At 38.4% G+C, this 18,239-nt stretch overlaps 1 protein-coding gene across 3 annotated transcripts in view; it reads right to left on the reverse strand.

Moving 5' to 3' along the window:
- The window catches only part of SYNE1 (spectrin repeat containing nuclear envelope protein 1), a 289,742-nt gene that overhangs the window by 82,831 nt on the left and 188,672 nt on the right, over positions 1-18,239 (reverse strand). For all 3 annotated transcript variants that reach the window (XM_041424009.1, XM_041424008.1, XM_041424007.1), the window contains exons 89-95: positions 16,949-17,092; positions 13,349-13,543; positions 12,174-12,314; positions 7,498-7,665; positions 6,593-6,754; positions 5,290-5,484; positions 1,710-1,883 (exon numbers count right to left, since the gene is read on the reverse strand). In XM_041424009.1, the coding sequence (XP_041279943.1) occupies positions 1,710-1,883; positions 5,290-5,484; positions 6,593-6,754; positions 7,498-7,665; positions 12,174-12,314; positions 13,349-13,543; positions 16,949-17,092 (1,179 nt within the window). The remainder of the gene's footprint in view (positions 1-1,709; positions 1,884-5,289; positions 5,485-6,592; positions 6,755-7,497; positions 7,666-12,173; positions 12,315-13,348; positions 13,544-16,948; positions 17,093-18,239) is intronic.

The raw sequence follows: 18,239 nt of genomic DNA on the forward strand, positions 1-18,239 counted from the left end.
ACCTCACCCGTGTCCAAACTAAGAGAAAGTCAGATTATCATTGCTTTGCCTTCCAGTCCCATTCAGAGTTCTTTAGAATATGCTTGCAAATGTTTGTATTTGCCATTTCAGTTTGCAACCATTTTCAAAATAGGAAATTAAAAAGTTACTTGAAAGAAATAATTTGTTGTAGAGATGCTCTTTATTTGCATATTAAAGGTAAAGCCTAAGAAGCGAGACTGACATCCATTGATGACAAGAAATGAAGCACGCAGCCAGAGCTACTTCTTTCCTCTTCTTTCATTTACACGTAGTCAAGTGCTTTCTACCTCCTCCTATGTGTTGCTCTGGCTGTGTTGATAAGCTTCTCTTGTCATTATTTGCTCTTTCTGATTGGTGCATGATGGACTTAAGGATTTCTGTATAATCCTCTTTAGTCTAAGGAGAGACTTAAAGTGACAAATCTCTGGCATGTTTGTTCTCAAAAGCTACTTCCCTGACATTCCATTAACCATTCATGTATTAGAGACATTGTGCATATTTTGATCTCCCAGATTCAATGCTCAAACAAGTCTTGCTCAAAAACTTAGCCTGACATCAAATGCTTTTGTTTCCATAGCAACTGTCAAGTATGAATTTAGAAATATTTCTCCTGAAGGAATACGTGCAGAATAAGATTGCCAGAGTCTCTAAAAAGTGGAAAAATATATAAAACTTACTGCATTAAGATTTTAAGAAGCAGCAGAAGAAAAGCAGTATGAACTCAACCACAAAGTAAACTTTTCTTTTTGAGTTTCCTACAGACTGTATTAAAAAAAATACTGCTTGGTTAAAGTTCATAGGGTTTATCTACATACAACAAAGGGCTCTCAAGGACAGGTGATGAAAGAACTCTTGAGACTAAGCAGACTGAAAATTCCAGTGATGAAGCATTGTCAGTGAAAATTCTTCTGACTTGCATGAAACTTAACTCTCATTTAGCCTACAATAATTAAGATCATCATTCTTTAATAAGAAAAGTGATCTTTTGCCCATCTGTCTCTTGTCTCTTTTTAAGTTTTAATTATAATGAACCTATAATTCTAAACTATCATTTAAAAATAGGAAACTCCCAATAATTTGAGAAGTTGGATTTTATGAATGATCTAAGTCTTGTTAATAAAAGTATTTGCAAAAGTTCTTATTGCAGCAACATGTCTTTTCTTTGTTGTTTTGACATTCTGAGTTGATTCATCTTCAAGCCATAAAACCAGCAAATACTGCTGATTATACTTTATTTTTGCATGCATGTAAGCATTGTTCCTGAAGAAAATACAGCACTATCCCAGGCATCATAGCTAGTGCCAGTATGTTCTTCAGCTGGAAATGGACGTGTAGGAATGTACACTGCAGATGTTTTCATACCTGTCAGGTGAGCTGTTCAACAATTTCAGCTTGAAGGGAGCAAAAACAGTAAGTGAAGCAAATAAAATGCCTTTAAAGGTAAACAAAACTACATCTGAAAGATGTGGAACTTAAAATCTTTCTGCAGTCAGGACATTTTGTTTTCCTACTGCTATGTTCACACGGGCTTTCTAAAGTGCTGTTTGCAATCTCTAATGAGAAATTAAGAACAGGCTACATTTGCTTCACAAACCTCTGAGGAAGCTTATAGAAGACGCTAAAGAGCTCAGAAACTCCTCAACAAATATGCTGGCTCATTCAACTAAACAATTGTCTTAATACTTTACCTGACAATCTACCAGCTGTGCTTCCATGTCCATAGGTTCTTCTGCAGGAAGCAGAGCGGTGTCCAGCGATGCTCGGGTACTGAGTAACCAGTGGTCAAGCTCATCAGCTTCACAACGGTACCTCTGAAGAGCCTGCTCCTGCCGCTGCTCTTCGAGCTGCTCGTTCAGTTTTTCCTAGAGGTACAAATTATATTTTACTTTTTAGGAGAAATAAACCATAACAGTCACTTCTAAAAAGTCGTTCCTCTCTATTTTGCACAAATCCTATGCAGGATTTCTAAGATATATTAAGACCTATCTTTTACAAAACATTATTTCTTTCAATTGCTGAGTGTGCTTTTCTGAAATTCTGTTTCAGTTCAGCCAGTTTATTTCTACTTTCTTCAGTAGAACTCTGCTATTACAGCTTTCTAAAGGGGAGGTCTTTTCTGCCCCCTTTTTCTGCTCTCCTGTGGGTTTCCCCACACATGATTCAGTTTGCTCAATTAGTCCTGTTTTCTTAGGAAGAAAGATGCACTTGAAGGAAAGGAATACACACAGCTGAGAATGTGTTGCAGGGAAAGGAAAGCAACTTTGCCTTTTTTGGCAGCAGGCTGTTAGTCAGCTTTACTGTCTCTCAAAAGAGGGGTACTTCAAGGACAAAACCAAGTACGGGTGGGGCCTTGGTACAGTCACATGGGTAATGAGTAGCCTGAAGAGCTGTCTACCTTCTCTGGCCTCTCAGAGGATCCCTAAGCCATGGGGTATGGAAGGACATTTAAGCTTCAGTGGCTGCTGATATTACAGCAACACAGATGCCCCCAGGTCCATCCATCAGCTCATCCCTCCATTGGAAAGACAGGGAGTGATCAGCAAAGTCTTGCTCACCCTTTAATTGTCCCATATGAATCTGAAAACTGGCTGAACACCTGTGACCAGGGTACAGTGATCAGTGGCACAAAGTCTAGTGAGTGGCCAGTTATGAACCTCAATAAATTTGCTAATGACACAAAATGGGAGGAGTGGCTGATAGGTGTGGGAATCCATAAAATAAAAGGTTTTTGAGAAAGCTGCAAAAGGCAGGCCTCATAGACAGCAGAACTGTGATTAGAGCTAAGCAGCAGCCATAAGACAGGTCAGCAGAAAAATTATGTAAGAAGTACAAAAGCGAGGACAAATAGAACAATGGTCTGTGTATTAACACTTGGCTAGAATAACTCCCTAAGCTGCAGAAAAGTATATCTAGCAAGATATTAGGAAGTTCTAAGCTTAATAATAGAGCTCTGTGCATTGTGTTTTAAGGCTTACAAGCAGGTATTGTATTTGAAATAAGCAAGCATTTTTTTAGCTGAAGGTATGTGTACTTATAGTGATTGGATGGAACTACTGTCAATATGCTTTTGCTTTGTGTGATTGGTCAAAAAACTTTTAAAGTAAGTTGTAACATTAACTTCTTGTTCTGCTGCCTGGGATGTGAGCTGATGGCATCTTCCCATTGTCATAACCATGTAATGAGACTGATGCTGGAAAATAAAATAGGTCAAGGCAGGTTCCTCAGAAGTCCCAACCCATTTGTGATTTGTACATAGCCCCTGGCCGGCGATAATAGGCAGAGGGCTATTCTGCCATCTAGATGGACCCTGAAAGGCTATGAAAATGAGCTGACAGCAAGAAAGGAAAGTGTGAAGCCCTGTACCTGCAGGGGAGCAACACCATGCACCAAGTAAAGGCTGGAGGCTAAGCAGACGGAAACAGCTTGGCAGAAGAGAACAAGGGGGGTCCTGGTGGACTCCAGGCTGAACATGACCCAACAATGTGCAAAAGAAGGCCAGTGGTGTCTGGAGCTGCTTTAGGAGTGCTCTCACCAGGATGAGGGAGGTGATTTTGGCCCTCTACTTAACACTGGTGAGTCCACACCTGGAGTAGTGTGTCTAGTTCTGTGCTCCCCAATACATGAGAGACGCTGAGTTCTGGAGAGAACAGAGGGGATTTCATGGATAGGAAAACAAATAGGATGATCAGAGGATACTTAGCTGTATCAGATAATGTGAAACCTAAGCATGGTGCAAATATTATGGAACAAGGGAAAAGATTGTATTTGATCTGGCTGGAATGGAGTTAACTTCATTGCAGCCTGTACAGTGCTTTGCAGCTGTGGTTAAATCTGTGCTGATAACACAGCAATGTTATGGCTACTGCTGAGCACAGCATAAAGGCTTTCTATCTGCCCCTCACAAAGGCCAATAGGCTGGGGGTGAGCAACGGGCTGGGAGAGGAGATAGCCAGGACAGCCAGTCTGAACTGATCAAAGGGATACCGCACACCAGATGAGATCATGCTCATCAATAAAAGCCCAGGGAAAGGGAGGGAGGGACATTTGTGGTTATGGTGTTTGTCTTCCCAAGAAACACATGCTGAGATTTCCAGGAAAGTAGCTAAACATCTGCCTGCTGATTGGGTAGTAGTGAATAAGTTCCTCATTCCCTGCTTGCATAGACAGCTCTTCCTTACTCTGTTTAAGCTGTCATTATCTTGATCCATGAGTCTTTTTGTCTGTCTTCTATTTTTAACCCATCTCTGTAGAGAGGAGGATGATGAGAGTAGATGTTTGGCTGCTGGCAGGGTCAACCTACAACACTTCGTAAGGAAATTCAGACTCAAATGTTCAGGGCAACTTCATCACACAGAGAAGTGTTTGCACAGCTTTTCTGCATGCTCAATTTAAATTTAAAAAGTTAAAAATTGCTGTTAGAACAATTTAAAGAATAATTATAGTTGTTAAATGTCTTAAACAATCCAGAGCTGAACAGTTCTCAAATGCTAGTTACTTGAATTAGGTCCACAGAAAGAACAATATTATCAGTCCTCACCCTCACCAGCAAAATATTTTTATCACTTCTCTTATCTTTATTTCTACATTTACTTACCTGGGGTGTTCTGGAAGGTTTTATCTGTGAAATCAGAGCTATAAAGTACACAGGTTAAATTGTTAAAATGTTCTCACCTGTATAATATATGCAGCAACATTTCTATTTGCAAAGAGCTTGTAAAAATCCCCTTAATATTAAAGGATTTTTGATAAAGTTGGTAGGCAAAGAAATGAAAGGGTGCATCTTCCATGACAAAAAGTTTGGGTGGAAATCACTGGGAAGATGAGCATAGACAAGGCAAAGATTTGGAAGAGGAGCTGTTTCTTGTTTTAAGTTTTCCCTCTTCTCTTGTCTAGCAGCTTGGAGAGATGATTCCTCAAAAGCATATTGTAGACAATGTGACTTTTAATATCTGCACTTCATTTATGCACAGGCACATACAAGTATATATATCCATATATCTATATATGTGTGTGTGTGTGTGTGTGTGCATGTGTGTATATATATATCTCCATATGGCTATATATAGCCACAAGAAACTTGGAACATATATAATATTTGTGTGTACCTAATTCTTTCTGGCTGCTTGTCCCTTAGCAATAAGATGAGGGTCTCACTAGAAAAAGAATGGTTATTTATTACTGAAAGGAATTGTGAGAAATAAGCAGAACTGAAAATTACTTTTTTTTTCAATGCTGACTAAAAACATTGGTGATGTTTTTTTCTTGTACCTCTAATAGCTGTCGTTTCCCTGATGCCTTCATTCGAATTGTGGCCATTCGCTCTGCCAAGACCGTGAGGGTGGACTGCAATGCCATTTGATCAGCACCTTCTGCATCCAGTGGTTCTGAAACAAGCTCCTGGGCCAATGATGTCTGAAGCTCACTGATTTCTTCTTGCAACATTAAAATCTCATCCATCAAAGCCTATCAAGAAATGAGAGCAGAGAATACATTTGCTTCACTTACCAGTGAGAAGGAAGTATTTCAGGAGACCTAGATTAAATATAAAATTCAAGACAACTATCTCAAGGAGCACCAGGAACAGAGAGTAGAGCAGACCATCACTACCAGTATTCCATAAGGACTGAGTCCTGCTTTTAGAGGCTTGAGTTAGGATCATGTATCTGGTTACTTAAATATGGATTTAATTACATATCTTGAATTTCAAACATATCACAAGGAATTGTTTTGGAAATTGGAAATTTATTCTTCCAATGAATTATGCAGGGCATTCTAGTATACACAGTAAAGATAATGAACAAGTAAGTGAGCGTGCGTTTGTGAGAGAAAAACAAGGGCATGTTTCAGTTTCCAGCCTAAAACTTTCTAACTGGATGAAGAACATCCAGCAATAGCTGTAAATATTCAGAGATTTTACAGGTATCTTGAAAACTGGTTCATAGGATAAGAATAAGAGTAGGAACTGGTTTTGCACCATGGAATAAATCTCTGAATCTGGACAGACCAGATAAATGCCTGCTATCAGAAGGCTTAGGTGATTACAACTCAGACCTATGTCAGATGTGTTACTTAATAAAGTATTCTCTTATTACTCAGATCATAATTTCTTGACACTTCCCTTGTGAGGGAATTTTTGTGTGCTTTTGGTTTATTTTGTTTAGTAAGGTGAACAATTTATTTTGATCAATATACAGTGCATCAGTATTGGTTATGATCTTAGTAAATCTGTCAACATTATAAATATTCTTCAGCAATGATGCTGAAGAACAGTACGTATAGCTGTCATTGGACACAATGTGGGACAAAAGCTTTTGCTGATTCAATTGAACAAACTTATGATCTATTCCATTTTTTCCAAAAAGGCTCCTTACTGAAAGAATCCCCATCACACCACCTTTAGAACAGCAGGAAGCCCAAAAAGACAAGAAATACAGTTAACAAAGAAGGTTCAAGCAATAAATGCATATATTTGAGGTATCCAGCCATGAAGAAGGTTACTGTCTAAAAAACAGAACAAAAGATATGCAGGCAATGTGCACTCTCCCTGTCCTCCTCACATGTAAGATTTTACCTGATGTTCAGCCATCTGGCTCTCTGGGCTTTTGGCTGGTTCCAGACTCTCATTTAGTTTCATTTCAGTGGTCTCCATTTTCGTGGATATAGACTGGAGTGTGTCCTGATACTTCTGTTGACGCTCAAGAGCTTCATAGAGTGTGCGCTGCTTTTCACTGATCTGAAGAAGAATGGAAGGTATAAATTCTGCTATTTAGTCTGCTTCATATGTCCCTAGGCTTAAGACACTAAAGCAAAAAAAACTTTCAACAAGTTTTCAAGAGTATAAACTACAAAGCAAAATATCCATATTAAAAATATTTATTTACTTTACATTTCATCAGTAAAATTCTAGGTTCTGCTGCTTAAAAGAAATAGACATTAATAAAGAAGGGAAAACCTATGCACATTCTCATGCACTATTTCCGATTTCATCCACTCAACCATGGGTATGCACTATTTGCTAGACACATAGTTCCTAATACCCCATAACAGCTACTGTGCCTACGAAAAAAATTTATAGTATGTGATCAAGACTCTGACCATTTTCATAAATCACTGAAAAATTATGCTGCAAAACTATACAGAAATGTATTGATTCAGTATTTGGAGAAACTCAATTCTGGGCCTTCTTTGCCTACTCATCCAGCATGACTGGATATCCCTACTAGATTATGGAATACAGTCTGTCAACAGTCAATATTTCTGAAGCCATTTATCAGCTTTAATGACTCTTATTTTTACTAACAGATGTCCACCTTGCACAGGCTTTCAAACAAAGAATGGAAATAATATATCCCAACTAACAATTAAAGATACCATTTGAAAACCAAAAACTGCAGGGAAGACTACGTGAGCCAGCTATTTGAATTTTATTCCCTACAAGCTAGCCAACTATTTTGAAGTCTCCAAATGCGAACTTACCACATTTTTCAGTGTTTCCCAAGAACGCTGCAAATCATCCAATTTGGCGCTAGCAGATGATTCTAAGCCTGGTTCGTAAAACTCCTGGGTGGCTGAGGTGCTGGGTTGAATTTTAGCAGCTTCTGTCTGCAACTGTTCAGCAGATAAGGCTTGGTAATAAGCAATGTCCTACAAGCACGAAGTACATTATTGTACTTTCAAAAAGAAAGATACTGCATGCTATCCTCCAATACTGTCCCACTGCATATGTCCATTAAAATAAAGCCCGCAAAGCCAAAACCACCAGGAAACCTCTTAGTAACAAGGTAAATCAATACTTAATAGTAGCAGACTGAGCATGTTTTGGACCTTCACTATGATCAGGATTTTGGGCGCATTTTTTTCATGTCCATATTAGCTAGGAGGTGCAGAAGGCAACTGTGGACAATCACAGAAAGGCTGTGATGGGAAGTGCTATAAATAGGTGTTGTTCCAGCACCATTACAACTGCACATGGGGGAAAACCTACCACAAAAGACAAAGGGTTATGGTACTGTAGGTGGCAAATATCAACCTAATAACACTGTCACAGAGAGAGCAGCAGAAGAGCCTAAAAGGAATATACTGAAGGACTGGTAAATAAGGCAAGAAAGAGTATGAAGCATCAGCTTATTGTAAGCTTTCAAGCAAACAGGCAGCCTCAACTAACTTATAAAAGATATTCAGAAAAGGGACCAAAATTGCTAAGGAAATGGGAAAATGTTCAAACCACCAATGAAAATTCCAAGCGGAATTATTTCTCACCAGAAATTCTATACTTAGTGTACGGAGATTTCTTCAACTGTTGCAGATGACAACTGAAAACATCTACAGAAAATGTAGAATTAAGGAAACAAGTACAGTACCTATACTTAGGTCAGGAAAGCAGACTTGATGACAAGGATTATTTAAAACTGAAATCATGTATGACAGTTAGAACTACATTATTTGAGAGGTGAAAAATGCTGCCTCAAGGGAGGGTGCAAAGCAGACTCAGTGGTGCTCACTGACAGGAACAGAGGCCATGGGCACAAACTGAAGCACAGAAGATTCCCTCTGAATACCAGGAAATGCCTTTTTACTGTTAGGGTGACCGAGCACTGGGACAGGCTGCCCAGGGAAGTTGCAGGGTCTCCATCCTCAGCGACACTCAAAATGAACCTGAATAAAGCCCTGGACAACCTGCTGTATATGGTCTAGTTTGACAAAGGGTGTTGGGCCAGATGATCTCTGGAGGTCCCTTCAACCCCAACCATTCCGTGATTCTGTATAGATGTATAAAATTTAGGTACTAAACAAGACTAATTCTGGGGTACTGGAGCTCAAAGTGTAAGAAGGATCCTAATTTGGAACGGAAAGCAAATGTGTTATCTAATACCACATGTGAATAAAACCAGACAAGATCTGGAAGAGCACAGAAACCAGATCACTCCCATAAAACTGACCAAAAGTGTATGATTAGGTACTTCTTCAAAGATAATAAATGGGAAACTTAAAAAAATAAATTATTATATTGTTATAATGTCCAGGAGCTAGCATGGAATAGGTAATAGCTTAGTACAGCACTCAGGACTGCAATTTCAGAATTTTTCACTCTGACCAGAAGTGATCTTTCCAAGTAATGGTGAAAAATTGCACCAGTGGAGGCAACTTCTCATTTTGCCTTGCCTGCAGCTACTCTCCAGCCCTTTGCCAGTCCCCTCTCAAGACCAATGCTTCTGTGACCTCTTAATATCGTTTTCAGAATAAAGGCCTTGTTTTCACAGAGAGGGAAAAGCAATCCTTCTCCTCATCTTGCCAACTGCTTTCTACAGTATACAACATAGCAGCTTCTCTTTGGCAGAGCTTTCACATCAGGACAGCAGGTATCCAGATGTTCACGCAAATAAAAGATTCTGCTGCCTCTAAAGGCCCTAATATCCCATGGCTGTTCTTATGAAAAGTAGCCAATGAACAGTGGTCAAGCTTTGTTGTTAGATGCAGTGGCAAAGGGTGTGTTTAGATTTGTAATACATGTAACAAGGGCTGGTGTAACCTTGATGAGTATTCATAAGGGAAAGAGAAAGAATCCTTAAGTAGGCTGTGTACAAGGAGATAAAAAAGCATTTAACCCACTGGATAAGACTAAAATCACAGGATCAGCTGTGGCCTACAGGGCATCATGCCACACTTCAGCTTTTCCAGTTCAATGCTCTGCACTGTGTATCAGGAAACTAACTTTTAAAAAGCGTGTCAAATTTTAATCAATTGCATCTTTGGTTAAGTGCAAGGAGATTTAGCCTCAAAGGATTCTCATTCAGTACTGCAGCACAGACGAAGTGTCTGTCTTTGATAAACATCAAAATTATCTGCATTTCAGGACTGTTAACATAATATTTTATTTATTATGAAATTCCTCAGTGTTTCCAACATTAACACCTTTATAGTTCCCCCCACCCTGCTGGTTTTGGAGGAGTTTCAGAAAAACCCCATTTTTTAACTTATGGTAGTGCTAGAATTGTCACTTTCTTGTATTTCTGGTCTTGTTTTAATCTATTTCAATATATATCCTCATTATTTCACTAATAAGCAGTAGTCACTTGTTTTATATTTTCATTACTTGTCAGAAATGTAAATAAACTGTGTAGATGTCTGAATTCAGACCAGCTATGTTTCACCATTAAGAGATGCTAGGAAACTGATGAAACACTACAGAGAGTTATTCAGGATGAATTAAAAAGTAGTCTTAAAACATAACCTTTCCTTCCCCAATTGCCTCTTCAGAAGAGTTTTACAATTTTTCCAAAGACTAAACTCATGTTAGTTTAACATGACATTATGAACTAATTCATGTTATTCTTCATTTTCTAGAGTTCATGCTCACTTTTTTTTTTCTGGTAGTTTGCAGGTGATCTACCTGTGAGAAATTAGTTCTTAACTTTGGCTACTTATTAAAACAAAATATTTCTGAATTTATTTTGCTGATTTGCTGTAAAAATACAAAATGTTTATAACTTACATTTGAGCTCCTAGTTCACTAACATCTAGGATATGGTTTTTTAACCAACCTTCTCTCCTGAAGTCTCCCTGGGCATTCATCATGACCAGCACTGGCAGTTTCATAGCTTCTTTAGTCTTAATCTCATGTGAGTGTGAACCTAAGAATTTTGTAAGTAAACCACTGCATTTTGGAACGTTCTTCCACTGGTTGTTCAATACATGCCGTTCATTTCAACATTAACCACACTGAAGAAAACTTCAGCTCTAAGTTTTTAGGATTCTTATAACAGCATCAACTTTATCTCAAAAATTTTCTGCTAAATGAAAGACATAATATTTTTCAGTTTTGCCCTAGTAAAATGCTTATTCTAAACTTGTATTTTGGTGTCAGCTCATGGTGCAACAGCATGTTCACTGTGTTTTCCTTATTGTCTGAGTGACTGGAGCTGTTTGACTTGTTTTACATTTTCAGAGAAAAGTAAAGAACTGACATTAGCTTTGCTGTTTAGGAAGCAAGCTGCTTTTGGTCCTTTAACTCCTTTATTAATCAATGGTGTCATAAGACTTCTATGTTGAAATATATAGATGTCTTTCTACTGTATGTCAACTTCACAGGGAACTTCCTGATTATCTAAAATGATAGAAAACTAGAAAAATCCCTCTTACGCATTATACAACATTTTGTAGCATGCCATTGATGATTTTGTCACTTTTACTATCTTACAATAATATTTTTCCTATGTACTGTATTTAGCAACTTCTGTAGCACCACATGCATTTCTGAAATTAGCAGAAGGAATAAATGAGCATCATGCTCAAACTTGTTTAATTCTATTCAGCAGTGCAACACAACACATTCTAACCTTCACATCTGCAGTGGTCAATTTTGGAAGCAGTCACAAATGCAAAACCAACCAATCAACCACAAAATCCAGAACATGATGAATTCAGTGAGGTGGTGACAGGTTTTAAGGCTCATTTCTAAACTTCTAAAGAATAAAATTTTATATGTGACTTTATGTGCACAGTGCTCAATGTGCTGGCTCAATATTTACATTTTAATCAATACTGATATACACTTGCTCCTACAAGAAGTGCAAGAGTCCTCAGTTTTGATCTAAAATCTAATACCTGATACTTCACTGATCTACCTCACTGGCACTTAAAATAGACTGCCATGGAAGTGAACAATACATGAAAAAAACCCCACATGAAAGTTAATAACTGAAATGATATTAAGTAGAAGATACCAGGCCGTGATTTCAGTGCCACAATGGTAATGGTACAGTAAGATAGATGGATATGGACATAATACAGTGTTTCATTATGGGGAGTAAAAAAAGGCTTTTTTTCTCAGGATGCAAGATTCCATTGAGTACTACTGAGAAAATAAAAATTATGTTATAAGTAGAAAACACTGGTGACATTGCAATTGTCACTTGACATTTATTTTTAAAAATAATGAATAGCTGTAACACTGGATTTATACGTTTTCAACTCAGAAGTCAATACCTGTATCCATTTTGAACCAGAACCTGAAGGTTCAGTTTGGTAAGAGGTTAAGCCTCAGTTCCTTGGAGCTATAGCTGAACATTATTTCAGAGGATTAAATAAATCACCTGTAGAATGGAACCATGTATGTCTGAGATAAAAGCTGAATGAATGCAAGAGAGAGGTACCTGGTTAACAGAAGCATCTGTATTAGCCACAGGTGAGGGAGAGCGACAGGCAGGTGGAGAAGAAATCTCACTGTTGGTTCCCTCCTCCCCAGACTCCTCAGTGACAGGGGAGAGCAGCGTGTGACAGCGACCAGCAGTCATCTGCCACAGGAAAAGCAACCCCAGAGCACAGGAAGAAAATCAGTTACCTCAGCTGAGGCTTGACTTAGACTGAGATCAAAACAACACATGGCCAGAATTACCACAACATTAATTAGTCATGCTTCGTGCTCCTACATTTACCAGTTTAGAAATCTGTTGAATAAATAGTCTCATTTACTTGTCATACTTCAGTATGAAAATGCTCTCCTGTACCCTAATGGATTTTAAAATTGCTTGTAGAGCAAGCAACTCAATAATAACAAATTCAGCTTTGCCTAAACATCTTCTAATACAATCTCTGCTGCATACAGAAATACTATGGAATGCTGCAGAATACTGGATTATTTGTCTCAGTAACCAGGTCCGATTGGAACAACAAGGAACAGACTGGAAATATAAAATACACACAACCCAGTATTCAAATGTAACCTCCTTCCTTCCCCAATGTTGCTATAGAGGGATAAATCCTGAAGTCTGACACTCAGACAAAAATACCAGTAGCATCAGCAGAATGTTTGTAATGAGACCCAGTTAGAAACAAACAAGAGCAAAGTCAAATATTGGGCCTGTGGCAGTGCTTAGACAATTTCATTTCCAGTACACTCATCTGAGAATACAGGAACATACTGTCAATTATCACATCAACATATTAATTTGTGAAAAGCCTACACACTGCAATTTCTAATGAAATCATATATTTATTCTGGTTTTATTTTATTCCTGCAACTCATCAATTTCTTAGCATTTGTTCTTGCATGCTGACAGTTACAAAATTAAAGGCACAATATTTGCATACTATTGCTCACAAATTTCATGTATTCGTCTGTTAAATAACTTCAGCCTTTATCAACAAGTCTTGACAACCCATATAAAGCAAAATACAGTACAGGGAAGCTGCAACTTGTTTGGTTTGCCACACTACAGCCATTTCAAAAGGTAGATGTGGGCTGTGGCAATTTGCTGCACAGGGATGTTGTAATGATGCAAGAGGAAGCAGCTCAGATAATGAGTACAGTGACCAAGGCATTGCTTACCATAACCACCGAGGGATGAGTGGGGTGTGCTGGGAGCAGGTCTGAATCCAGCTCCTCCATTCCCTCGGACAGCCCCTCCACTTCTGTCACTGTCAGCAGCATGGTGGCATGTTTTGCTTTCATTGTCAGCATCTTGCACTTGGAATTCAAAGAAGCAATTTGCTCCTGGTATCCTTTGATCTTCTGAGCCAGCTCCTGAGAAAACATTTTTTTTTCCCCTAGTGCTGATGCAGCCGGGAAAGGCCACAGGACCGGCAGCATTTCAGCTTCCGCGGCGAAGCGAAGCTGTCCCCTCCCAAAGCAGCCAGTGCCATGGCAGCGCTGCCGCTCTGCTGACGAGCAGGATGTCGCCAGCGCAGGGAGCCGCGTCCGGCCGCGCCGCCAAACCGCGCAGCGGCGGCTCCGCAGCGGCGCCGGCCGCACAGGGCTGCGTGTGCGCCGCACCGCAGAGCGCCGGCACGGACGGACGGACCGACGGGCGGCTCACGTTCGCATCCCGCCTGAACCTGAGCCCACCTCTGTGAGCTGCACGCTGCAGCAAAGGGGAGCGTCTCTCCCTCTTCCTGCCCTATTTCCCCCCGCCCCCGATCTGCTTCCATTTGTCTGAGGAAGATGAAGCTCCCCCGCATAGTGCATGCCAGGGAAATGAGGTCACGCAGTGGCCACAACTGCAAAAAATGCCCCATTCAGCTCTCACCAGAAAGAAAGAATTGTCCCAACAATAACTCACAGGGTCTAACAGGCTCAAAAGTGATAGGAACAATCAGTCACATAATAAGATTATATGCAGACTGGATCACTTTTTGTCACTGTTTGGATAAGCTGTATTTTAATCTCGTTTTGGTTTTGTGTAAGCCTACTGAATTAAAAGTTGAGCTGCACAGGACTAACCTTTCTTTAAAAAGAGACAGGGAAACTAGCATAAAGCATATTTTAAACTATTTCCTATGCTTAGGAACTGGTCTATTTATGTGGCCAAACACCATCATAAGCTTAAGATTTTTAGACAAGAAAGATGAAAATGAGTAGCCTTATGACTATTCATAAGTGTCTTGTCTTCTCTCCTACCATATACTGTTGCCCCACTCCGTATCCAGTTTCAAAGTTTTCAATTAATATACTTCAAATAAAAAAAAAATGGTGGAAGTGTTTCATATTTCTGCTGAAGCTATTGTTCCTGTCTCCCCAGATGCTCAGTAACAACTTAGAGTTTTGACCTAAGAAGTGAAAATATTTGTATAAGTTTGCCTGGTAAATCAATGATTATTTGTTCAAGTAAATATTTCTGTTTAATTTTTATATCTGCTTTTACTTCTTCAAAACCCACAAGTTTTCAAGGAAAAATAGCAATAGGACTTGCAGGATGTAGTAGGCATAATAATATATTATTTCAATATCTTTTCAAGAGCAAATAAGACTACTGCTTCAGGCTGAAAAATTAGAAGATTTTTTTGGTTGTATAACATTTTCCATAAGAAAATTCTTCAAATTACAGTGCAGAACACTCATTGCCAGAAATACCAAGTTAGGAATTGAAACAGCTCAAAGACTGAGGATGAGACTTCACTGCTTGAGTTTCAATGGCACCTTGTCATCATCTGTCATGTTAGCAAAAAAAAGGACCTCTCTTTGGTGCTCTGAAGCTTTCCCTGGAGACTAAGCGAAGTCTCGATTATAAAACATCAAGCAGAACAGTCAAAAACCAAGCTGCAATCAAATCAAGCCACAAACTTAATGTCTAGCAGCTTAAATAGTTATCTGCTCTTTGTCAAATTCCTGTCATTCACAAATGCTCAATGAATGACATATCTGAGCCTCAGTAGAAAATTACTGTCACTCAGTATACTCTATTCCCTCACACTACCAAGTGCAATGACATTTGTGGTATTAATGTCCGATGCACTGATTATCTAAAATGCCTCTTTCAACGGAAAACATGGAAGAGTAAGCAAAAATGTGACTGAAAAAGAAAATTAATAAAGCATCTTATAAAAGCCATGTCCCATGAGGTATTGTATTTTCCATTAAAATAATTCTCAAGTATGGAGATACTTGCCTACACTGTTCTCTGAAATTCTAAGGCAGCATGGGTCAGCAGACATGGTATCTACTTACATGCATACTAATACAAGCTTCCCAAAAATCAAGATGTAATTTCCTTCTACTTTCTTCCTTCCTCTTATTTTAATTCTAAATATAGCTACCACAAATGTCCCCTTAAGATCTTTGAAATACAGCCTTTAACAGAGAATGTGGTAACTGATATTTTCTTAAATTAATAACACACCTAACAAATATCTTGACACACTTGACTTTTGAAGTAGTCTAATAATATGTGGTTCAGAACATTCATTTCATGTTATACTTTTTCATAGGTGTTCAGCAAAGAAAACATGAGCCAAAAATATGCTCACCCCAAAAATTCCCTTACCCCTAAATGTGTAAAGCTTGCATGTATGAAGTCTGTCTGTTCTGGCTGATCCTAAAATGTGCTTATTATAAAGGTGCTGTGTTCCTGCAGATGTTTAGGACCACTCCTAGCTACTAAACTTGTTCACATGTACACAAAACTTCAAGCTGTCCCATTTTTAATTCCTTCCTTCCTGCAGAATTATTCCTTCCTCCAGCAATATTACCCTGAATTGCTGGTCACTCTCCTGCATTTGCTGTTCCAGAATATTTGACTAGAGAATAGTAGCATTATCAACTCAATACTAATAAAACCTAAAGTGCTTGTATATGCAAACTGCTCTTGAATTTATACTAAATAACAGCTGTAACAAGTGAACAGAAAATGAGCAACCCATGTAACATTAGGTTGTACTACACACCAGGAGGGACAGCTTTAATTGAAAGGTAAAGAAATGGTGCCATCTGGTGCCAGAAGTGACACACAGAGATCAGTGGTGCATTTTCTATCCTAGGAATTTCACAACAGACAGGTTCAGGTGAAAGGGGCTCAGGAGGAGCTCTCAAGCCAGCACAGCAAGAAGGCTGCCCAGAGACTATTGTGATTTGTTCCACAGCTATCAATCCATGAGCTTGTGGGCAGGACCTGCAACTCCAGAACACAAAAATCTTCCCCACAAATACTTTAAAGAAATCTTTGGCGTGAATGGGACAGTTTTCCTCCAAATCTATTGTGGGTTTCATTTGATTCAAGCCTCTTGGAATTCTTTACAGAATGTGACTGGGATGAAAATGAGCAAGTACTTTAGGATATACAAGTTCTTTAGGATATACATACGTACATATGGATCACCAGACTGGTTGGGATTAACTGACGAACTGCTGAATTTTGACTTCAGGGACACTCCTCAGTCCAGTTTTAATGTTAACTGCCCCTTAATTATGCAATGGTTTTGTTTATCATAATGCTGTCCAAAAGTTAGGATATATCTAACTGAATAAACAAATGAATTGTCCACATTGCACCAGTAGCAGGAGCTCCCTCTCTGGGATTAAGTCTATCTGCTCAACTAGCCTTTAGAAAATGTGAAAAGCAACTCAGCTATCTTATGACTACTGCTTATGAAAAGTTGTCTGTGCCAGTGAGCTGCCATTGAGCCCAATGATTTTGATGCATTTTGGGTCCCATACCTCATTACGTGAAATCTGGACCTGGAGTTCCTGGATGTTGCTGGTTGCTATTGGCTTGTCTTGGATCTCGCGATGGGCGCTCTCAATCATCTGCTGCAAATGTTTCATTTCTTGCTCATATTGCTCATACTGAACCACTGCTTCCTAGAGAAGGGAAAAAAAGATTGAGTGTCTACATGAAAATTAATTTTTACTTAGTCTAAACATGACAGACCTTCCTTGTGAAGTATCTGCCACATCTTGATAAGCAAAGCTAGAGTATAGTCAGGAAAATATCTATTCATAAATATTGTGAATTGCAAGGATTTGAATGGTTTCATTTATTTAAATATTTCCCAAACCCACATAACATGATGTTTTATATTTCTGATGTAAGGTGCTGTAACTTCTGATTCTAACAAGTACCTGAACCAAACACAGCCATAAGAAGATAGCCTTGCTTAGTCTTATGGTTTTATTATAAAGCATTTTCGCTGCTTTTTCACTTCAGGTATTAATTTGTGACTATAAGAAAAGCTTAGATATTACAGAAAATAGAACCGGAAAAGGATTATGAAGATTGACTCAGATAATTATCCTACCAATGTAGTATCAGTTCTTTCTATCATAGATGCATAAGCAGTTTGTCTAACCAATTTTTAAATTTTCAGTGTGACATTGTAGCCTTTCTTGATTTAAGCATCTTTAATTATCCTAAATCATCAAGTCTCTTCTGTTATCCAACTTGAAATTTGTAGTTGCACCCTGGCCTATGGAATATGCTATGTATATTCCTATCATTAAATAGCAGAGGAAAAAAGCTTTTTCACTTTTTTGGAAATACCTTTTACATATTTAATTATACATCCAAACAATAAAACAAAATCTAATTTATCGTACTTAGCAAAATATGAAAATACAAATTTAAAAGACACTTAATGACTCCAAAATCAGGAAAAAAAACCTATAAACAAAGAAAATAATAATAATAATAATAATATTTTTTTTACCACAGTTAATTAACTCAATAGTTTTTATGCAATCTTCAGAAGCAGCTGATGTTATACCATTATATAAATTTTATTAATTGATTACATATCTTATAAAATTGACCTGCATACAATTGTATATTAGCTGTTTGTCTAGTTAATCCTAACAACATTACAAAAATCATAGCAATATCAGGGAGAGAACTGAGGTGAGAGTCTGATGAGTAAATCAACAATTAACATGGTCAGGAATATTAAAGTCAGGAATAACTCAGACTTAGTGGTACTACAGAACAGAGGAGGGCACAGAGATATAAAAGTCT

The sequence above is a fragment of the Onychostruthus taczanowskii genome, unplaced genomic scaffold, assembly GCF_017590055.1.
Source record: "Onychostruthus taczanowskii isolate IOZ18803 unplaced genomic scaffold, ASM1759005v1 scaffold8, whole genome shotgun sequence".
Classification (NCBI taxonomy): Eukaryota; Metazoa; Chordata; class Aves; order Passeriformes; family Passeridae; genus Onychostruthus; species Onychostruthus taczanowskii.